At 43.2% G+C, this 22,424-nt stretch overlaps 1 protein-coding gene across 2 annotated transcripts in view; it reads left to right on the top strand.

The window, feature by feature from the left end:
* LCA5L (lebercilin LCA5 like) overlaps positions 1–20,505 on the top strand; it is a 38,710-nt gene extending 18,205 nt beyond the window's left edge. The window contains exons 5-10 of one of the 2 annotated variants that reach the window (XM_082626236.1): positions 5,790–6,299; positions 9,066–9,203; positions 13,868–13,952; positions 15,342–15,448; positions 15,615–15,732; positions 19,628–20,505. In XM_082626236.1, the coding sequence (XP_082482362.1) occupies positions 5,790–6,299; positions 9,066–9,203; positions 13,868–13,952; positions 15,342–15,448; positions 15,615–15,732; positions 19,628–20,439 (1,770 nt within the window). In that variant the 3' untranslated portion in view covers positions 20,440–20,505. Of the gene's footprint in view, positions 1–5,762; positions 6,300–9,065; positions 9,204–13,867; positions 13,953–15,341; positions 15,449–15,614; positions 15,733–19,627 lie in introns of both variants that reach the window. The other variant, XM_082626235.1, reaches the window with a different exon arrangement.
* The last annotated feature ends 1,919 nt before the right edge of the window (positions 20,506–22,424 follow it).

Genomic DNA, 22,424 nt, shown 5'->3' with positions numbered 1-22,424 from the left:
CAGGCGGTGATTATTCCCAGGCAGGCAATCCTAGGCTTATAAATATTCCCTATGGAGAAATAGCTGGAACTCTTTTTCCACTGTGACCATCAGAACTGCCCAGTCAGTAGCTGGAAAATAATTGAGAGCCGACTCTAACTGGAGTACACGTAGTGTCACATCTACCCAGTACCTGCCTCCCATCCCCAGCCTGCCATGACCAGCTGTGCCTGGGACCCCCAGTGAAGACCTAGAATCTTCGGTTGCCCTTCTTTCCAGCTATAGAGCAGGGATTCTTCGTCCAAGACCCACATCTGCAAACCCCAGGGAATCCTTTGCTTTTTTTTTTTTTTTTTTGTGGTACGCGGGCCTCTCACCGCTGTGGCCTCTCCCGCCGCGGAGCACAGGCTCTGGACACGCAGGCTCAGCGGCCATGGCCCACGGGCCCAGCCGCTCCGCGGCATGTGGGATCCTCCCGGACCGGGGCACGAACCCGCGCCCCCTGCATCGGCAAGCGGACTCCCAACCACTGCACCACCAGGGAAGCCCTCCTTTGCATTTTTGTGTGTATTTATTTGCGTTTGTGAACTTTCTAGGGAGAAGGACCCATAGTTTTCATCCAGATTCTCGAAAGGTTAACAGCCCTTTCTCTGGAGAGGTGGGAGTCCCGCACATCCTGGCAAGGCCCAGGGCAGAAGACTCTGTCATGGGAAGTCTGTTCGGGCATTTGTAGAGATAATCACAAAAGCACATACATCACGGACAAGCTCTACAGTCATACTCCCTCAGCCACATTTGAAATTTATGAAACTCTGAAAACCAAACGTTTTTTATATCTTTGGCACCAACACTGATTTGGCAACAAAAACCTGATTTGAACTGACATGAGACTGATCTTTATTTATTTCACTTTGTGTGAAATATAATCATATAAATTTCACTACAAAAATATTCACTACAAAAACAAAGCGTGATGTCCCCAGCCCTGCTGGGCGTACTTTGGAAAATACTATATATGCATCACGAAGAATAAACCCCCCAAAATTCAGAAACAGTTTGGCCCCAGGGGTTTATGACAAGAAATCCTCAAATGATATACTACATCTTACATGGAGTCTGGGCTTTTGTGGGACTGCGTGAGAATGCAGTTAGCATTTATAAAACCATTTCTACAAGAAACGAACTGCATTTTGAGTTCTAAGCACCTTATAATTTGAGTTTTAAAAACTGATTCCTCGGGCTTCCCTGGTGGCGCAGTGGTTGAGAGTCCGCCTGCCGATGCAGGGGACACGGGTTTGTGCCCCGGTCTGGGAGGATCCCGCATGCCGCGGAGCGGCTGGACCCGTGAGCCATGGCCACTGGGCCTGCGTGTCCGGAACCTGTGCTCCGCAACGGGAGAGGCCACAACAGTGAGAGGCCTGCGTACCACACACAAAAAAACAAAAAAACAAAAAAAAAAACTGATTCCTCATTTATTTATTCCACAAATATTTATTGTGTCCTTTATGCAAGATACCTATTCATAAATTGGGAGCGGCCTAAATGAACTGTCACTTCACAGTGGACTAGAACCTAAATTCCATGATCCGAGGGAGGGCTTGCTCTCCCTTGGGTACGCTTTCGTGTATGAATACTCTGAAATTATTTTAAGTAAATCTTGGCTGCATCATTAACCCAAATTATATGTCCCTGAGGGTCCTCGTACCGGTGTATGATGACCTTAAAACACTCATTGTAACATCAAGCTTTGTCACAGAATGATAAAAGTGTCTCTTGGTTTATTCTTTTATTCTTTTGTTCTCTCCCAGCTCATGTTTTGCAAGTGTTTGCCAAAAAAATTTAATCAGCAAGTAATTGATGAATTAATGCTGGGGTAATGTAATTCTAGCCCAAAGCAAAAAGGCGTTACGTTTTAGCCAGTGCAGTGTGTTCTCCAGTGAAGGTTCAATTTCTGTTCAGCTTTCTCATATATAAAAGTAGACCTCTGACCCTCAGGGGCTGGTAACCCTGGGTCAGGAACCAGCACTACAGACCCAGAATTCACTCAAGAATAGTAACATCAGAGATTATTTTCAATTCCCATCTTAGAAAAGCAAATTTTATAGCAGAAAAGCATTTCATAGAGAAAAATTATAGGGATAAAAAGAGGACTTCAATATGATAGGATATTTGCTCTGGTCAGATATTGGAGATTTACTTAAATTAATGTAAAGAGCGAGCAATATATTTCTATAATTTGATTTTCAAAACATGGTTATTTCTTCCTTTTGTAGAAAAATGTACTTTCAGAATTCCTTCAATTATATATCCTTCCTTGATGTGTTTTGTCAATACAATGCTAAAATATGTGATAGTCATTCAAAAACTGGTATACAAAAAAAAGTTATTTTACTGCATTCAGTTGCTCTGGACAGCTTTTGCCCTGTTGTCTTTAGTCGGGGGAAGGTGGAAGCCCTGCGGTGAGGTTGAGGGGATGCCCTCTCCAACACTAATGCCAGGGCTCTGGAGAACAGGAAGGGGAAAGGCCTGCCTTTGAACCTCTTCTTACCCTGGTCCTTGAAGGAAGTGAGCTACGTCTTTTAAGGTGACCTGGAAGAGAGAGAGAACCCGGCAGAGGGCAGAGCCAGCGCCAGCAGGGACGTGGCTCAGGCTAAGGACCAGAACCAGATTGAGGGTGTGGAAGACTTCGGGAAAGGAATGGGACCGAGAGACCAAAGAGGAAAGTGACCAGGAGACGGGGCTACGACGGGGCCAGGGAAAATGGGGGAAGAGACAGCATGGGTACAGCAGTGAGACAGGAGGACAATCGTGCTTTTAAAAGGAGGGGCTGAGGGTGAGGATGCACCTGGGGAAATGGACGGGCTGGAGCCAGTGAAGAGGCGAGTGCGGGGCTGTCCTTAGGTCTGTTCAAAAGAGCACAGTTGGGCTTCCCTGGTGGCTCAGTGGTTGAGAGTCCGCCTGCCGATGCAGGGGACACGGGTTCGTGCCCCGGTCCGGGAAGATCCCACATGCCGCGGAGCGGCTGGGCCCGTGAGCCATGGCCGCTGAGCCTGCGTGTCCGGAGCCTGTCGGGAGAGGCCACAACAGTGAGAGGCCCAAGTACCGCAAAAAAAAAAAAAAAAAAAAAAAAAAAGAGCACAGTTCACTCTTTGTAGTGGGAAGCATGCCTACTTTTAAGCAATGAGAAGAGTCCCTTTTTGGCTAACATGGACTTAAAGGTACATGTTTTTGGTGAATTAAGTGTTTTAGCTTAATGGCTTACCAATTAGTTATCTTAAGAGTAGCTTAATCATTCAGCTAAATCTGCCTTATTGTGTGAAATGGGACAGAAATTGTAAGCTTTACCATTCTTATGTATAGGTTAGGATAATGAGATATATCTTTAAGGATTAAACCCTATTTCAAGTTTCCTAACCTTTATTATTATGCAAGTATGCATGACATACATAGTATGAATTTATTCTATGTCACTCAAATGCAAGTGGGATATTTACCTTTCTGAAGCAAAACAATCTGGTTCATTCTCTCACGCGCACCCACTAGGGTAGATAAGACATTGAATCTCAGTCATGTTTGGGGAGTGAAGGGAGTATGGGGGGCCTTACACAGACAAGGACATTTGGGGAAGGGTCTCTGGCCCTTCCATTTTCATCACGTCTGTGTTTCTTGTCCAGGCCCATGTGATCTTTAAAAGGCTGACACCTCCTGTTTTCGAAGCACCCAGGCCCTCGGTGCACATCTCGACCTGGGGCCTTGGCCTGTGCCCCATGCCCGTGGGGTTTAGTCCCCACTCATGCTGACTCTGCCCTCCCATCACTCAAGTCCAGCGTGAGGTGGGGACACAAGCCTCCAGTGCCCACGGAACCCACCACCCCTCATCCCTCCAGGCTCAGGAGAATCTCTTTCTCCTCCACGGTCACACCACCCAAGAGCTGGAAGGCATTACAAGCTGGGGTCAAGTTCAATCATGCTGGACATGGTGTGGAGCCTGAGAGCCCTCACCCACCTCTGTTTTCATCCAGCCTGATCCACACTGCCTGGGTCTAGAACTCCCCCAGCCAGTGCCCAAGGTATTAAGAGTGTCCGGCCTGATACAACCGCAGACACCTCTTCTCTGGCCTTCTAGTAGGTGTCTTAGAGTCTGACCTCTGCTTCCCAGTTTTCAGTGTGCTCAAAAGTCTATTCCAAGATACTCAAGTATTCAACCATAGCCCCTACTACATTATTCCCAGTGGGAACATAAAAACCTCTGGAGGTGTAGTTGTAAAGACAGTCCATTGGTTATTGATTTGATACCGATCCTGTGATCATTGTGAAATCTGTGTGGTCTGTCATGCTCAAGATTCACATGCTTTATCCTCAGAAAGCATCTTCTGTTTCTTTTGACTCATTGTTTCCATCACAGGCAGAACTGCCTTTCCCACCACCTAGACCAAACACGCTAAGCCACGTCTCAGATGATGTGTCCACGCTTGGCCAATAGCTTAGGGTTAGGACTCCAGTGACACTGGCCACTAAGAGCCTTTCTCTCTCCAGGATGAGGACCATTTTGTGTGTGTGTGTGTGTGTGTGTGTGTGTGTGTGTTTTGTGGTATGCAGGCCTCTCACTGTTGTGGCCTCTCCCGCTGCGGAGCACAGGCTCCAGACGCACAGGCTCAGCGGCCATGGCTCACGGGCCCAGCCTCTCCGCGGCATGTGGGATCTTCCCAGACCGGGGCACGAACCCATGTCCCCTGCATCGGCAGGCGGACTCTCAACCACTGCGCCACCAGGGAAGCCCGAGGACCATATTTTTTTTAGATTCTAGAATCCAGTTTCAATCTTCTCAGAGTATAGATATACTAATATGTGCACATGCACACACACATATATTTACATACACAGATGCACATATGAATATCATACAGATGCACATACAATACATATGGGGCAGGGACAAAGGTACATAGACGTGAGTCTGTCTCACCACTTACCAGCTGTGTGCCCATTGATAAGTGACATCACTCAGCACAGTTTTTTCATCTTCAAAATGGGATAGTAATACAATGAGGTTACACATACATTTGACATACTCGAATTCGGTTACATAAGCTTCATGTAATATCGTTTAGATGCTTTTTGCTCAAAATAGACTCCCAAATACAAACCATCTAAGTAGTTAATTTAGTGCTCACCCAAAAGTAACAGAGGAAAAATTGGTTGTGTTGGGTTTATTGAGGGATGGAATCCTTATATGAATACTCTAAGCAGTTTAATGGCTTTTTAAGGTTCTTTTTAAATATATGAGATCATCATACATATAACATTAGGCTCTAATGTTACACTCTGATTGCCTTGTAATGTTTTGTTGGAAGAATTATGTCAGATAACCTACATAAAGCATTTAATTCGATGCTTCACATACAGTAAACCCTTAGTAAATGTTATCGAGTATTATAATTTTTAGTATACCTTTTATGATAGAAATAAGTACAGGTTTTAGAGTCATAGAAGACCTGGTTTTCAGTTCATTTTATGTTACTTTGTGGTTATGTAACCTTTGACAAATGACTTATAATCTCCAGCTGTAAAACAGACTGCTACTGATGTTAAAGGATTGTATTAAATGAGATACCTAAATACAAAGTACCTAGCCTAAAGCATGGGTATTCATTCAGTGTTAGTTCCTTCCCCTTCTAGTTTGCGTGTGTGTATGTATATGTGTGAGGGCAGGGGCCGGGGGGTATTACACACGCCTGTATATTTACATATCTACATATCTATATACACATTACTAGTAACAGACTGGATTATTTGCTTACACAGGCCAGAAGGAAATCTCGGTGGAGAAAAAGCACAACTGGAATGCACCATTTTTAAATTCTCAGATCAGTGTGGCTGCCCAGAGACGAGATGCCATGGCTCACCGCATACTCTCAGCGAGGCTTCATAAGATTAAAGAAATGAAGAATGAATTAGCTGATCTACACTGCAAACTGGAGGCCACAGTCATAGAAAACCAATTTCTGAAACAACTCCAGCTTAAGCACTTGAAAGCTATAGGAAAATATGAGAAGTCACAAAATAATCTACCTCAAACTGTGGTTAAACATCAGAACGAAGTAAAAAATTTAAGGCAGCTACTCAGGAAATCCCAGGGAAAGGAAAGAGCCGTGTCTATGAAACTTAGAGAAACAGACAGCGAGCTGTTGAAGACTAAAGATGACTTGCAGGCACTGCAGAAACTTTCTGAAGACAAAAATCTTGCAGAGAGGGATGAGCTTACTCAAAGATTGTCTGTTCTTACAACAAAAATGGAGGGAAATGACAAACAAATACAGGTCTGTATTTCAGAGGTCTAGAAACGCTAAGTTTCCAAAGTTAATAGAGAGAGGGTGCACATTCATCATATATGCCTGTGGAACGAAGCACTACCAACTGCTGTGGTGAGCAAGAGCACACGGGTGGTGGTGTCTGATGGGGAGGGGGCGGGGAAGGGGAGGGGCACAGGAGAGAGAGAAACAGCTCCTTCTGTTGTGCACTGAGCGAGAGGTAGCAAGAGCACACGGATGGTGGTGTCTGATGGGGAGGGGGCGGGGAAGGGGAAGGGGAGGGGCACGGGAGAGAGAGAAACAGCTCCTTCTGTTGTGCACTGAGCGAGAGGTCCTGTGGCTATGTTACCCAACCTAACTCGGGTCCGCTCGCCCGTGCACAGTAAAGCCAATCTACTGACACCGGGCTGTAGTGAAGGAAGGTGTTTACTGCAGACACACAAGCAAGGAGTCCAGGCAGCTAGTGCTCAAAAGGCCCAAACTCCCTGATGGCTTTCAGGGAAAGGTTTTTAATGACAGGGTGAGGGAGGGGGGACGTGGGCTGTGTGATCACCTCGTGGACGTTCTTCTGATTGGTTGGTGGTGAGGTCATCGGGAGTCAGTATCATCAACCTTCTGGTTCCAACCCGACTGCGGTCTCCGTGCTGGTGGGCAGCATGCAGTTAACTTCTCCCACCTGATGGGGTTTCAGTATCTACAGAACAGCTCACAGGACATGGCTCAGAATATTAACTGTAGGCCCCGAGGAGGGACTAAAGGTCCTTTACTTTGTTTAATGGCTAAACTGTTATACTTTGTCTTTTTGACTATTTTCCTTTCCTTCTGCATTTTCTCATTTCTCTGATTAAATTTACTCTTTGGAACTCAGGAAAGGCCTAAGAGGATAAAGCTTTTCTACAGACCAGAGGCAGGCGGAGGACACTGCAGGGGGTGGGGTGAGGGGTTCTGTCCCAGGAAGGCCCGGTGCGGTTCTGCTCAGCTACAGCTGGGCTCATTTATCTGGAAATGACCGTTCTCTCGGGCAGTCCAGCTGCTGAGGTCAGGGGAGTTTGTTCACATGCTGAAGGGGGTTGTGCTGTGCTGTGTTGTGGGAAGCCTCTCCTAGAAAGCAAGCCCCTACTCCAAACTGCCTTCTTAAAAGGCTACTTCCCTAAACCCTGAGTGCATCTCCTCGCCACCCCTCTCCTTGTTCTCTCCCTCATCAGTCTGTTGAGACATTTCTAATGCCCTAGAAATAGAAAATCTCCCCAGGTAATATTCCTGGGGACAGATAGGGAAAAGGAATTTAAATAATTTTAGAAATGAATAGATAGATATTCCTCAAGGGTGTATGGTGGTCAAAAGCCTGGGGATTACATTACAAGGGATGATTTGGGAGAACACTCTGATCATATTGAGAATTCTGCCTATTTTACATTTACATTACATTACATTACATTACATTACATAGTTTTGGTCTCTATGGACATAAACACAAATGGAAGTAATTTACTGTTTAATTCCCTAATGGTGAGAGACAAGTATTTTCAATGCTCTTGAAATAATAATAAGATATCAAGTTCCGTTCAGCCACTTTTTTTTCTGTTATTTCTTTTTTGGTGAAACCCTGCTCTATTTTCAAAGAGAATTTTCTCACATAAAATGGATATGGGAGCTACAGGAAATAATGAGCCACCTCATTTTTCATTCGTGTAAATAGTGTACCAAACTTCTAACGTTTGGCCTTTCAGGTAGGATTGGATCCATCTTAGCATCTGTCATGTGAAAGTAAATGTATTTGTATCTCATCTACATATTTTTTACACAAACACGTTTAAGTAGCTCATGTTTTTATACTACAACCAAAACCAAAAAGAATTTGAGAACTAATTAGCTATTTTCTTATCGGAGGCACTTGGTTGTATGGGAAATTTCATTTGGTTGTAGGGCATTTGGTGGGAGAAAAAGTTTGTGGGCCAAAACATGTCGGTATTTTTTTTTATGTTAATATGTTAGGAAATGGGATTTTTAGTGATTATTTCATCCTATTAACTTACCATATTTTCCACTTTAATGAGAAAGTATTAATGTTGTAATGAGGGAAACCACACTTTATGGAAAAGAAGGAAAGAAAAGGCCTTTTGGCCAAGCTCCTGTCAAAGTCCCGCTCAAACAGTTCTCCAGTAAAACAGTTCTCGTTCCACAGAGAAAGCAAACATGCAACAGTGAGTCCTTCGTATTTATAGATGGTTACTGTGCTAAGTCAGTCGTTTCACTGGCATATAATCCATCCACGTGGTGCGGCTCTGTGAGACCCCATCATAACTTCCCGTCTCAGTTATCTGAGAATCACAGTCCGAGCCTGATGGTCTGCACTGACGCTGGTCAACCCTTTGGCAAGAGAGACTTGAAAGGTTTTCACGGAGTGGACCATGCTAAGTTAGCAGTATACTTCATTTCAACAGAACTGCTTAGGTTTAGTTGTAAAGTATAACGTTGATTTTACTTATTGACTTTTCAGGATCTGTTCCAAAAATTTTTTTTTACCAAATTCCAGAGTGTAAAAAACATTAGGCTGGAAACATGATATTTATTCCCTAGAGTTGGGATCTGGAATTTTTTGGCTTTTTGTGGGTGTGGTAATATTTAGTTCTAATATGTGTCCTCCAGACAAGCCATCCACTAAAATTGTATTAAAATTTTGGACTTTTCATAAATGTAATTAGTTCCATTACAGTCGAAGTTTTTTATAATACTACACTGGTTCCAGAGAGTTGAAATATATACTATTTTCAGAGCTTGGAGAAACAACTGAGGCTGAACAATAAAGCCTTTACTCGGCAGTTGGCCTTTGAGAACCAGAAGACCTTAGCAGCTCAAGCAGCTACAAAGACTCTGCAAATGGAAATAAAACACCTTCAACAAAAACTTAAGGTACTTCTTTCAAAGCAAAATGTAACAAAATTTGTGAAATGCTGCTTCCCAAACTATCAGAGCTATTTATGCCTAATATATCTTTAAATTACTTAACTTCAAGTACAGCTTTCTCAAATTAACTTTTTCCCCTACAACCATATGAACAAAGGATCTGAAATTATGAGAATCAGTTAACAGCCTGGTGAATATGTAATTAGAAAAATTAAAACTCTTGTCTATTCATTCACAAGACTTCTTATTATTATTTTTATCTCATCACATGAAGTAACATTGTACTTTGTTAACATTTTAGTGGAACCCAAAATAAGTTTTTCTATTTAAAAAAATTCACTTCTAACATTAAAATATTTAGAGTAATTTTTATGGCCCATAAATTCATTTTTTCATTTTTTTAATTGAAGTATAGTTGATTTACAATATTGTGTTAGTTTCGGGTGTATAGCAAAGTGATGCAGTTATATTTTTTTCAGGTTATTTTCCATTATTGTTTATTACAAGATATCGAATATTGTTCTCTGTGTTGTACAGTAAATCCTTGTTGCTTATCTACTTTATATATACATAAATTCATTTTAAGGCCTCACTTGCAAATATGCTTACAAAAGTGTCTCTTTTTTTTTGCTGTATGTGGGCCTCTCACTGCTGTGGCCTCTTCCCGTTGCGGAGCACAGGCTCCGGACGCGCAGGCTGAGCGGCCATGGCTCACAGACCCAGCCGCTCCGCGGCATGTGGGATCCTCCCGGACCGGGGCACGAACCTGTGTCCCCTGCATCGGCAGGCGGACTCTCAACCACTGCGCCACCAGGGAAGCCCCAAAACTGTCTTTTAAAATGTGCCCTCACTTGGAGAGTATTATGCTAAGTGAAAAGTCAGACAGAGAAAGACAAATACTCTATGATATCATTTATTTGTGGAATCTAAAAAATACAACTAGTGAATATAACAAAAAAGCAGACTCACAGATAGAACAAACTAGTGGTTACCAGTGGGGAGAGGGAAGGGGGAGGGGCAATATAGGGGTAGGGGAGTAAGAGGTTCAAATTATTAGGTATAAAATAAGATACAAGGATGTATTGTACAACACAGGGAATATAGCCAATATTTTATAATAACTATAAATGGAGTTTAACCCTTAAAATTTGTGAATCACTATACTGTACACCTGTAACATATAATATTGTACAGCAACTATACTTCAATTTTTTTTAAATCTGCCCTAAAAGTGAGAATTAAAAATATTTTCTTTGGGGAGTTCCCTGGTGGTCCAGTGGTTAAGACTCAGCACTTTCACTGCCGGGCCCCATGTTCCATCCCTGGTTGGGGAACTAAGATCCCACAAGCTCTGCAGCGCAGCCAAAAGAAAAAAAAAACATTAAAAAAAATTTACTTTTCAGACTTTTGTTCTTTCTGCCTTCACGATTTCTAAAATGTGCAACAAGTTGGAAAAGCTAGATAAAATACTTAAGAAATATAGGTCGTTCAAGCCTCAGTAAATCTTAAGCATGATACTTTAAGACAAGAATCTCTAGCTTTTGTGACAACTAGGAAATACAGTGGGCTTCCCTGGTGGCGCAGTGGTTGAGAGTCTGCCTGCCGATGCAGGGGACACGGGTTCGTGCCCCGGTCCGGGAAGATCCCACATGCCGCGGAGCGGCTGGGCCCCGTGAGCCGTGGCCGCTGAGCCTGCGCGTCCGGAGCCTGTGCTCCGCAACGGGAGAGGCCACAACAGTGAGAGGCCAGCGTACCGCAAAAAAAAAAAAAAAAAAAAAATAGAAAATACAGGTTTCCCGGGAGCCTTGAGAGCACTCAGAGACAGGGAAGAAAGTTGGATGTAAACTCTCCCTTTGTAAAGCAGGGAAAAGAGTTCTGTTTCATTCTTCTCTGGAGCCTCAGGAAACTTCAGAGAGAAGAATATGCCAGAAAATGGGCGTGGCTATAGGAACTACCTTAGAAGTCTAACAGAAGAGGCTTCAAGATCCACTGGTCAAAGCAAACACACACATATATGGAGACAAAGCAAACACACACACATATGGAGACACAATCAGGGAATTTTAAAATAAAGTTTGTGCTTTCATATGCAGCCATGTGCACATATATACTATACAGTCATTAAAAAACAATTTTGACAGGAGAAAAGCTTAATTAATGAAATGCTTAATGAAAAGAAAGATACAAAATTCTATATACAGTAAGATCCAAATTTATTTTTAAAAAGAAAAGTAAATATATGCAATGGATTTCTGTGCATCTGTAAAATGGAATGAGGGTTCTTTATATTGTAATATGGAGTAATCGCCAGGATATATTGATAAGTGAAAAAAGGAAGGCAGAGGGAAGTGTGTAGTATGCCATCATGTAAGAAAAGGAGACAATACAAATATATCTACAAATTTGCTTACGTTTTGAAAAAAGCATAGTAGGATAATAGTGGAAATGGGGAGAAAATAGAGTAGAAGGGACAGCTATAGAACCTAGATTTCCTTGAATATCTTTTTGGTAGATTTGACTTTGGAAATATGTAAATATTTTGTGTAATCATGAAGCAGAGTGAAATGTAAAAAAAAAAAAAAATCAAAAAACTTTCCCTAAAAATCCAGAGTATAATGAAAAAAAAAAAAATGAGCCCACTGTGTATTCCAGTGTAGGCATAATGTCACAGTGAGACACCATTCCAAGAGACTTAAAACACATAAATTTCACTGCATATGCCTAGTGAAATACACTCTTGATGACAGAGTGGTACGGTTATTTTGAGACCGTTGTATATATCTTATGGGATAAAGCACATCATGAACTATGTTGGTGTCATTGAGAACTGGGATTTGGGGGATGGAAGAAAGAAAATACAGAAGTAAGATAAGGTCAAATAAAAATCCTGTAGTCCTGATCGTGAACTGAAGTGAAAGTATGATTTTATGATACATTTTTATCTTTAAAAATAAATACATATTTCCTAATGTGACCCACTCACTAACAATGAATACCCCTAATGACATACTATCGTCTTCAAAATCCATAACTCACTAAAAAGAACTAAGGCACCTTAAAAAAATTCTAGGTCTGGAGCATGAACTATACTATGTGAGCCTGGGACATATAGAGAAGCAAGGAAACTACAAAGAACCATGAGGGTAATGTCAAAGAGATTCAGGAGCCAAAGATGGTTCTTACTGGCCAAAGATGGGGCAATTTAGGATCAGTAAAGATAACTGTGTGAATTGAAACTTAGCAAATATACAGAAATCAGAAAGTTCATAAGGATGTTTACAAAACAAAACACCTCAGTGATTACTCAGTCACCTTTAGAGGATTCTAGGGAACCAGCACACTATTTCAAAAACTGGTAAATAAAGGAAAAGAAACAATTACTTTTACCTTTCCTATACTCAGAGTAACCAAATAATTTGTGCGAAGGGAAGACCTTCCTTGTAAAGGCATTCCCATCGATAATGAAGAAGGAATGAAAGGATGAGAATATCACTATTTTGGAACTTCTAATGAAATAGTGGATCTGAGCAATGATCGTCACAAAGGGAAACCATCCGATGCTATGCACTTCCTGACAGACGTACACACCTCCACCTAGGGAGTACTATTGCCAGAAAAACCATACCTAGATCTGATTAAACATTTAGCTCTAACAACCAATTTAAGAGAAATATGGTAGCAGGGGAACATGATAAGCAACACGTCAGGGATGCGATCAGCACCATCAGACTGTGGCAACTTCTACAGCACAAACTACCCTGTTTCCACAACAAATAAATATCAACGTGAAACAAATAAAAGAGATGAGGGTGGGAACTTATAGATTAAAAGAGACTGTGAGGAAAAACTCAACAACCAAAAAACAAATAACCCAATTCAAAAATGGGGCTTCCCTGGTGGCTAAGTGGTTAAGAATCCGCCTGCCAATGCAGGGGACACGGGTTTGAGCCCTGGTCCGGGAAGATCCCACATGCCACAGAGCAACTAAGCCCGTGTGCCACAACTACTGAGCCTGCACTCTAGAGCCCGCGAGCCACAACTACTGAAGCCCTTGCGCCTAGAGCCCGTGCTCCACAACAAGAGAAGCCACCGCAATGAGAAGCCCGCGCACCACAACAAAGAGTAGCTTCCGCTCGCCGCAACTAGAGAAAGCCCGTGCGCAGCAACGAAGACCCAATGCAGCCAAAAATTAATTAATTAATTTTAAAATATATATATTGTCCACGTCACAATGGTTTGTTACTCTGTTAAAAAGCTAGTGCTGGGGCTTCCCTGGTGGCGCAGTGGTTGAGAGTCCTCCTGCCGATGCAGGGGACACGGGATCATGTCCCGGTCCGGGAAGATCCCACATGCCGTGAAGCGGCTGGGCCCGTGAGCCATGGACGCTGAGCCTGTGCGTCCGGAGCCTGTGCTCCACAACAGGAGAGGCCACAACAGTGAGAGGCCCACATACCGCAAAAAAAAAAAAAGCTAGGGCTTTTTTTTTTTTAAGCTAGTGCTTTTTGATGTCGGGAATGATATATAATGATATGGCCCATTTCTGTTTCTGCTGGAACCTATAGATTTTATTCAAAGAACACTGAGCTCACTTTAAATTGTTTTTTTTACAAGAAATCAAGGTTGATAAAAGCAAACAGTTATAGAAATATTGGTATTGTGGTTCTCTTTAGGAGAAGGGTCGAGAGCTGGAAATTAGAAACATCTATACTAACCAGATACTTAGAAATTTACGTGACAAAGAAGATTATCCAAAAGGTAAAGTATGTTTTAATTATTTTTGCTCGAAATCTATTTTGAAGTATCTAGTCAGATTTTCTAACTTATATCACCAAGATAACAGACATTTTAAAAACTCGTTTTGTTAAGCATTGAGACACATTTTGTGATTCTAGAATAACAAAACTGTGACATGGTTGAAACAGCTAGAAGAGAAAAGAGAGGCTTTCCCGTGTTCCCATCCTCCACTCAGTCTTTTATGTCCTTACTCGGGTGAATGAGAGGGTAACTTTCAACTTGATGCAAAATGCCTGCCAAATACTGGACTTTCTAGGTAGACCTGTTAGCCACTGTGTGGATTTTTAAGGTTAACTTTATTTAGGTACAGTTTACCCCAATACGATGCACCCGTTTTAAGCGTGCAATTCCATGGGTTTTGACAAGTGCTTATACCCATGTAACCACCACCTCCCTCAAGATTTAGAACACCCACCCATCTCCTCAGGAGGTGCCCCCTCATGCCCCTGGCAGTCAGGGGTCCCCCAGCCCCAGCCCAAGACAACCTCGGATTTCCTCGGTCACAGTAGTTCAGTTTGCCTGTTCCATAATTTCATGAGTGGGATTGAACAGCAGGTCCTCTTTGGTGTCTGGCTTCTCTTGGCCAGCATGTTTTTGAGACGCATCTATGCTGTGCTACTATCATTAGTTTGTACCTTTTTATTGCTGAGTAGTATCTTTTCCTTCAAGACAAGATGTACTTATTCCCTCCCCCGCAAGATCTCCCAGCATAAGATTCTGCTCAGAAGAGGCACAATAGGGACACTTGCCTCTCATTTTGCTACAAGTAACTATGTGTTTACTTTTCAAGGCAACAGCCTCACATTTCCTTGACTGCCTTTGTTTGCTTTTGGTTTATAATCCAGAACAACAGCCAGCAGAGAAGATGATAAAATCAAACATGGGGTCATTTAAATGGGATAACACTTCAAGGAAAGTCACTACTGGGTTTAACGTTCATGCACTTTAGTGTGGGCAACCCAACCATCGATACCCAAGAGCTCTGACACAGGAGGCACGATGGCGCACCCTCTCACAACTGCACAGCTACGGTTTTGAATCCCTTCTGCCAGCAGGGACAGCCGTGTCCTCCAATGGCAATGCCGACTCATCCTAACGCCTGCTTCTTTGGTACTTTACCACTGTGATAGCCATAACCTCTGGGGCCCAAAATAAGACAAAACAGGCAACATGCTAGGGGAAAAAGTGAAACTGGCAAATGTTATACATTTACTGAAAATCTTTAGAAAACATCTACTATACTTTGTTTTATAATTACATTACAAACTTCAGTTGTTATTTTATATTTAAAGTCAATATTGCTTCCAAATGTAAAATATGTTTCTTACATATAATACACCTGTTCTGTAGTTTCTTCAACAAAGTCAGTACAAGCAGACAGGAAAAGTGTTTCATTTACAAGTATGCGACACCAGGAAACCCAAAAATCGGAAGATGTTCCATCTTTGACAACTAAGGTACAGCAAATTTGAATTCTTGCAGTGTCTAATTAAACATATCTTTACAAAAATAAGCTCTACTCACTTGTTCTATACAAAAAGTATTTGTATTCATTAAATAAAACACAATTTAAAATTACCTCTACTGACAAAAATATGTTTTTGCCACTTTTCTAAATTATAGGGTAAAAAGACAAGAGGAAACATTGGTCATAAAGAAAAATCGATTGAAATAATCCATGCAAGTCCTCACTGTATCAGTAAACTACCAAACCAAGAGGATTCCAAGAGAAAATATGAAGGTAATTTTAACAACTTTCAAAAGTCTCCTTTACTTTTTTTTTTTTTTTTTTTTTTTGGCTGTGTTGGGTCTTCATTGCTGCATGCGGGCTTTTCTCTAGCTGCGGCAAGTGGGCTACTCTTCGTTGCGGTGCACGGTCTTCTCATTGCAGTGGCGTCTCTTGTTGCGGAGCATGGGGTCTAGGCGCAGGGGCTTCAGTAGTTGTGGCACGTGGACTCAGTAGTTGTGGCTTGTGGGCTTAGTTGCTCCACGGCATGTGGGATCTTCCTGGACCAGGGCTCGAACCCGGGTCCCCTGCGTTGGCAGGCGGATTCCTAACCGCTGCGCCACCAGGGAAGCCCCTCTCCTCTACTCTTACTTTATTTTTTTAACTTGTGAATTACTCAGTGTGTGTATAAAAGTATACATAAAACAGATATATTCAATTTAAAGAACTGTTATAAAACGAACTCCACTACCTGCTTAAGACGTGGAACATTACCATCCCCTGGGACACCCTGCGGGCCCTTCATAACCTTAACCCTCCCGCTGCCCACCACAGACAACCACGATCTTCCATTTCATGCCAGGTTTTCCGCACAACTCCCGATCTCGTGTGTATTCTTAGACAACATGTTCAGTTTTGAAAAACTGAATCTCAAAGAAGATGCCCCTAAAGAAGATTCCAGAGCAGGCAGGCTGGGCGCAGCTTCCCTGAAGGCACCGAGGCCCAGCCAGAGCCAAGGTCATGCCGGGTCCTGGGAGCTGGGGACCCATCGGAGACGGGCAGCGGCAGGGCTGCTCTGTGGGTGGGGTGTGGGGAGAGGCCCCGTGTGCTGGGCTCCCCAGAGACAGCAGAGGGCTCTGTGCGGTGAAATGAGGGTCCTCAGCCCACCCAGGCTGCAGGCACCATAGGGAGGGCGACAGCTTGGCCAGGCCCCACGTGGTCAGGTCAGACCGAGGACACTGGAGGCTGGGGGGTTAGCGGGGCAGGGGCTTGGTGGTGCCAGCCCTTAATGCTTAAGCCCTTGGCCTGGTGCCCTCTGCGGTCCTGGGGCCTCCCTTCACCCTTCCTGCTGGTTCCTGTCACCCCTTCGCCACCAGGTCTCTTTCCTACCCTGTGTCCTTCCCTTTCCTGGTAAACGCCATCATGTCCTACGAGCACAACCTCTACTGGCTTCTTGAGAACACTTGCGTGGAAAGTAAATCTGTGTGCATTTCCTCTGGAGATGTCATGTTTCTACTTAGACTTGATTAATAATTGACTGGAAAGAAAATTCTAGGCTGGAGATCATTTTCCCTCAGAATGTTGAAGACACTGCCCCATTGTTTCCATGTTAAGTTATTGCTAAAGGGACATCTGGGCGACACCCCACCAGGCTGGGCGAGCACAACTTCCCTGGAAAGAGCCCCCCCGAGGGGCCCAGGGCCATGCCGGGAGGGGCCACCTCTTAGCAGTGAGGCCAGACTGGCTTTAGAATGAGGTTTAAATAACACCAAGGGTGGGCAGAACCCCTGGAAAGCCACTGGCTCCCGTGCGGTTCCTTCTGTGGTCACTGGTCGGTTTACGTTTTCCACCTATTTTTTAGTCCACTTTGGTAATTTTTTTAATAAACTTATTTTATTTATTTTTGGCTGCGTTGGGTCTTCATTGCTGCACGCGGGCTTTCTCTAGTTGCGGCGGGCGGGGGCTTCTCATTGCCGTGGCAGGGCACCAGCTCTAGGTGCGCCGGCTTCAGTAGTTGTGGCTCATGGGCTCAGTAGTTGTGGCTCACGGGCTCTAGAGCGCAGGCTCAGTAGCCGTGGCGCACGGGCTTAGTTGCTCCGCGGCATGTGGGATCTTCCCGGACCAGGGCTCGAACCCGTGTCCCCTGCATTGGCAGCCGGATTCTTAACCACTGCGCCACCAGGGAAGCCCCATTTTGGTAATTCTTACTGTCCTAGAAAGTTTCCTCATTCACTTGACAAATATTTTCTGCGCATATACTGTGTCAGGCACTGCTCCGGGCCCTGGGGACAATATGCCCCGCCCTCGGGAGCCTGTGCCCTTGGGGAAGACCTGTGGGGCTACGAGGAGAGGGCGGTGGTGCTGGAAAGAAGGTCCCCACCGAGGAGGGGGCAGGGAAGGGACTGAGGGTGAGCTGACGGCAGCTCAGGAGACCAGAAGGAAGTGATCCACGCGGAACCCCGAGAGGAAACGGTCCCACGGACGCTGGGCCCAGAGGAGGGGTCGCACAGGGGGCGACGAAGTAGAAGGTGGCGTGTCGGAGGGGGCGGTGAGCAGGGCGCTTCGGCCACGGTGAGGACCGTGGAGCCGGGATGGAGCTGGTGCGGAGGAGGGACCAGACCCACTCCTGGGCGGCAGCGGGGAGACCAGGCGGGGCTGGGGAGGTCGTGGAAAATAAGTACTTTCCCCCATGTTCTCAAATGTTAACATTCTCATCAGGTATCACAGGGCATAATATTAACAGCTATATAGAGTTAATTGTACGTTTGACTGGCTTCCAGGCTCAGCATTAATTCTTTTTCTTTAAATCTACTTTTTTTAAACTTTTTATTTTATATTGGAGTACACCATTCTTGAAACATACTTCTTTCTCCTGCTAGTATTATTTTCATTTTCCTAGAGTATAAGTGAGTGATTTTACTCCAGAATGTAGCCACATGAGGAAACGTTCCAACTCTTTGCACACCCGATATCGTCCCCCCATCCTCCCTCACAAACGATGGCCTCACTGAGCGGTTCGCTGTTAGCGATGCTGCTTGCTCAGAACCCGCGAGGGTCTGGTCCTCTGAGGAGGGGAGAGCTGCGCACAGGGCTTCCTCGGTGCCTGGGGAAGGATCTGCAGAGGAAGGGACATCTTTCCATGCAACAGTACTCTGCGATCATCTCCTCCTGGCAGTGCATGCTCACCTCCTCATTCAGTAACTCAGTTTCCACAATCCCACGTGCTCTAATTCACTTAACCAGGAATCCTTGAACAGATGTTCAGGATGTTTCACTCTTACTAAACCAGGCTACAGGACTTCCCTGGTGGTGCAGTGGTTAAGAATCTGCCTGGCAATGCGGGGGACACGGGTTTGAGCCCTGGTCCAGGAAGATCCCACATGCTGTGGAGCAACTAAGCCGGTGTGCCACCACTACTGAGCCTGCGCTCTAGAGCCTGCGAGCCACAACTACTGAGCCTGTGTGCTGCAACTACTGAAGCCCGCGTGCCTAGAACCCATGCTCCACAACAAGAGAAGCCACCGCAGTGAGAAGCCCGCGCACCGCAACAAATAGTAGCCCACGCTTGCCACAACTAGAGAAAGCCCATGCGCAGCAACGAAGACCCAATGCAGTCAAAAATTAAATAAATAAATTTATTGGGGAAAAAAACCCAAACAGGCTGCAGTGAACCTCCTTAGACACATCTTTGTGCATTTTTGTAGGGTTTGGTTCTACAAGTGAAGTTGTTGGGTCTAAGAGCATGTTCACTTAAAATTTTGACAGATACTCTACCAAATTGCCATCCAAACTACATACCAGCTTACAAAGCCACCAATGGGGAACAAAAGTTCCAATTTCCCCATATTCTCTCCAACTCTGGAAATCATTTGCCAATTGGACGGGTAAAAAATATTCTCTTGTTTTAACGGGCACTACTTCTAGCTGGTGGTGTTGAACACCTATTAATAACATATTGGCAAAGTTTATGAATATCATTTTCTTTTGGTTTCATAATTCTCATTTATCTGGTATGTTCTAGGAAAGTATAACATTTCAAGCTTGTTAATACCACCTTTCCCTGTATTTTCTTTCCTTTTTGTCATTGTAATGTGCTTGTCGGTAGGTGTAAATAACTGTGCTCAACATGCCATCTTGAAATAGAAATCCATTAATTTTAAACATCAGTAAATTAACTATTTTTCTACAGATTTATCAAAGGAAGAGGAAGATATGGAAGCACAGCCATCTCTGGAGAATACTGGACAACAGAGAGAGAGAACAGAAGATCAAGAAAAGAAAACCACTTTAGTAAAAGAACAACAGGAACTACCACCAAAAAGAATTCAAGTGATCCATCCCGAAGGGGAAAGTGGTCAGGAAGACGATACAGTAAATGAAAAGTCTGAAAGAAGTCCAGAAATAAGTGAAATGGGCGAAACGCCAGGTAAAAATGCCGCTCCAAATATCAAAATACCCTTCAGACAAAGAACACATTATTCATTCACAGAAGCGATCGAAAACTTGCATCATGGGCTTCCTGCCTCAGGCAGGCTGGCCAACGCAGGCAGCACGAGGTGCGCTCACGGCACAGGCAAGCAGCACAGCCACGGGGGAGAACGGAGGCTGGAGCGTCCCACTGTCACCTGTGAACCCTCTTTTGGTAAACCTTCCAGAACAAAAGCGAAAGACACAACTTTCAGAGAGAAGAAAAGCAGTCTAATGGAAGAACTCTTTGGATCAGGCTATGTCTTAAAAAATAACCAAACAAGCATTGCTGTTATGAAGGGGCCTGAGGAGACTTTGCAGAGTAAGAAGATGCATCATCTACGCCCTGGTCAGGCCTCCGCCAGCAGTGCTTTTGGAGATTCTCAAGTAACTGGGGTAAATTCTGTTAAGTCATCTGCACCTACTCTGCATCATCTACCCCCTAGTCAGGCCTCCGCCAGCAATGCTTTTGGAGATTCTAAAGTAACTGTGGTAAATTCTATTAAGTCATCTGCACCTACAGAAGGAAAGTGAAAAATAAGTATTTAAATATATTCCAATATCCTAATCCACTCTGGTTTGATATTCTGGTTTTATGGGCCTTTAATCTTGTAGTTTTAATGTGTGTGTGTGTGTGTGTGTGTGTTTTCAGTACTTAAATTGACTTTGAATAATTAAGGTTTTGTTTTATTGCTAATCTAATTTTTTAAAGTTCATTGTATATTAGCCAGTGACAACAAATACAAAATTACATCTTTTTTCTTCTACAACTGACACATGTCCGTTATCTTTTGGAAGACTGATTTATTACATGGCTTCAATATACTATGGGATTCCATAGCTAGTAAGTGTAAGTTAGTCAACCTAAGACGTACACGTCATGCACGTAAGAACCTTATCAGGAATCAAATTACATTGTAACTTAAAAACACAGAAGCAGCTCTGAAAGGAAACAATATAAGAAGCCTCTATTTAAAAAAAAAAAAAAAGCACAGAAATTACCAAACTTGGTTTTATGAAAATTACTTTTGAGCATTCTCTTATTCAGCTAAACTGGGCATCTAATATCCTGCCCTTGTGGGTGACACTTTCCTCATATACACCCAAGATTCAGTATTTTTTATCTGTTGCATACCCTGTAGCCTGACCCTTTTTGTTAATCTTGCTCTTTAAAAAGACCACATTGGTATAATCAGTGTCCATGCAAGTTAGCTGCTCAGTCCTAATGAATATATTCATTATACTTAGAATATTTTATATTAGGACTATACAGAGGAGGCTGTACTCCCAATGTTAATCAATTAACTTACTTTCATTTATTTATAAGGGCAACTTATGTGCAATGTAGACCATACTATTTCCAAACATGTTTACGGGTTGGTGTGTAATACTGTCAATGAAAAAAATTAATCAATAGTTGATCTAAGAAAGAAATGGAAAATTTTATTCACGCCAACCTAAGGATTATAACCTGGCAGTCCTTCAGAAAGTTCTGAGAACTGTTCCGCCCATTAGAAGTCAAAGTGCAGTCATGTTTTTGAGGCAGAGGGCTATATATCAAATGATGTATTATTGACAGTTTACACAATCCAGATCTACACGTACAAAGCGAGTAGTGTGAATCATCATGACCCCTTATAAGATTAAGAAGGAAGGTTATCTCCTAAGCAGTTGTGACCCTTCCTGAGATTAAGAAGGAATGTTATCTCCTAAGGAGGTCTGGTTAATGCAGATGCACAACGCACACTAAAGGGGAGAGAGAAGGCCCAAATGGGCAGAAAAAATTTTTATGTTTAAAGTCTTGCCATAAAATGTGAATTTTATTTCATGAATATCAACACACTTTTGAAAATTGAGAATAGTAAACTTTCAAAAGGGAATGAAAGTCATGGTGGGGAAAAAAACTGTATTTAAAACCAAAGATGAGATAAATACTACAATTGGCATAAGCTTTGATCTTTATGAAAATCACAGTGAAAAAAAAAAAGAGAGAAGCAAAGAAGGGGAGAGAGGGAGGGAGGAGAGTGAGAATTCTCAGAGGCTTAACATGGGGAGATACACAAATACACATGAAATGACACAACTGCCAAGCTCAAAATTCTAGAGGAACGTACTAAAAGGATTCTTAGAAATGGTGTACAGAGTAATACTATAATATTGCAAAGCCGACTCCTGCTTTATAGCAGATGGAGGATTTTTCAAAGGATCTTTTCTTATGCCTACTCACTACAAAAGCACAAATGATAACAGTGAATCAGAGCAGTCTAAAAGTGCTTCTGGGGAATTCCCTGGCAGTCTAGTGGTTATGACTCCACACTTATCACTGACGAAGGCCCGGGTTCAGTCCCTGGTCAGGGAACTAAGATCCCACAAGCCATGAGGGACACGGCCAAAAAAAATTAAAAATTAAAATAAAAGTGCTTCTGTACAGAATAACAATTAAAATAGAATCTAAGCCTGTTGCCTTCTGGTCATCTTGTTTAAAAAATTATATGCGTAGGAAGTTACGGGGTAATAAA

This window comes from Mesoplodon mirus, assembly GCF_964341445.2.
Source record: "Mesoplodon mirus genome assembly, chromosome: 6".
NCBI lineage: Eukaryota > Metazoa > Chordata > Mammalia > Artiodactyla > Ziphiidae > Mesoplodon > Mesoplodon mirus.
This window is presented reverse-complemented; position numbering and strand designations above follow the sequence as displayed.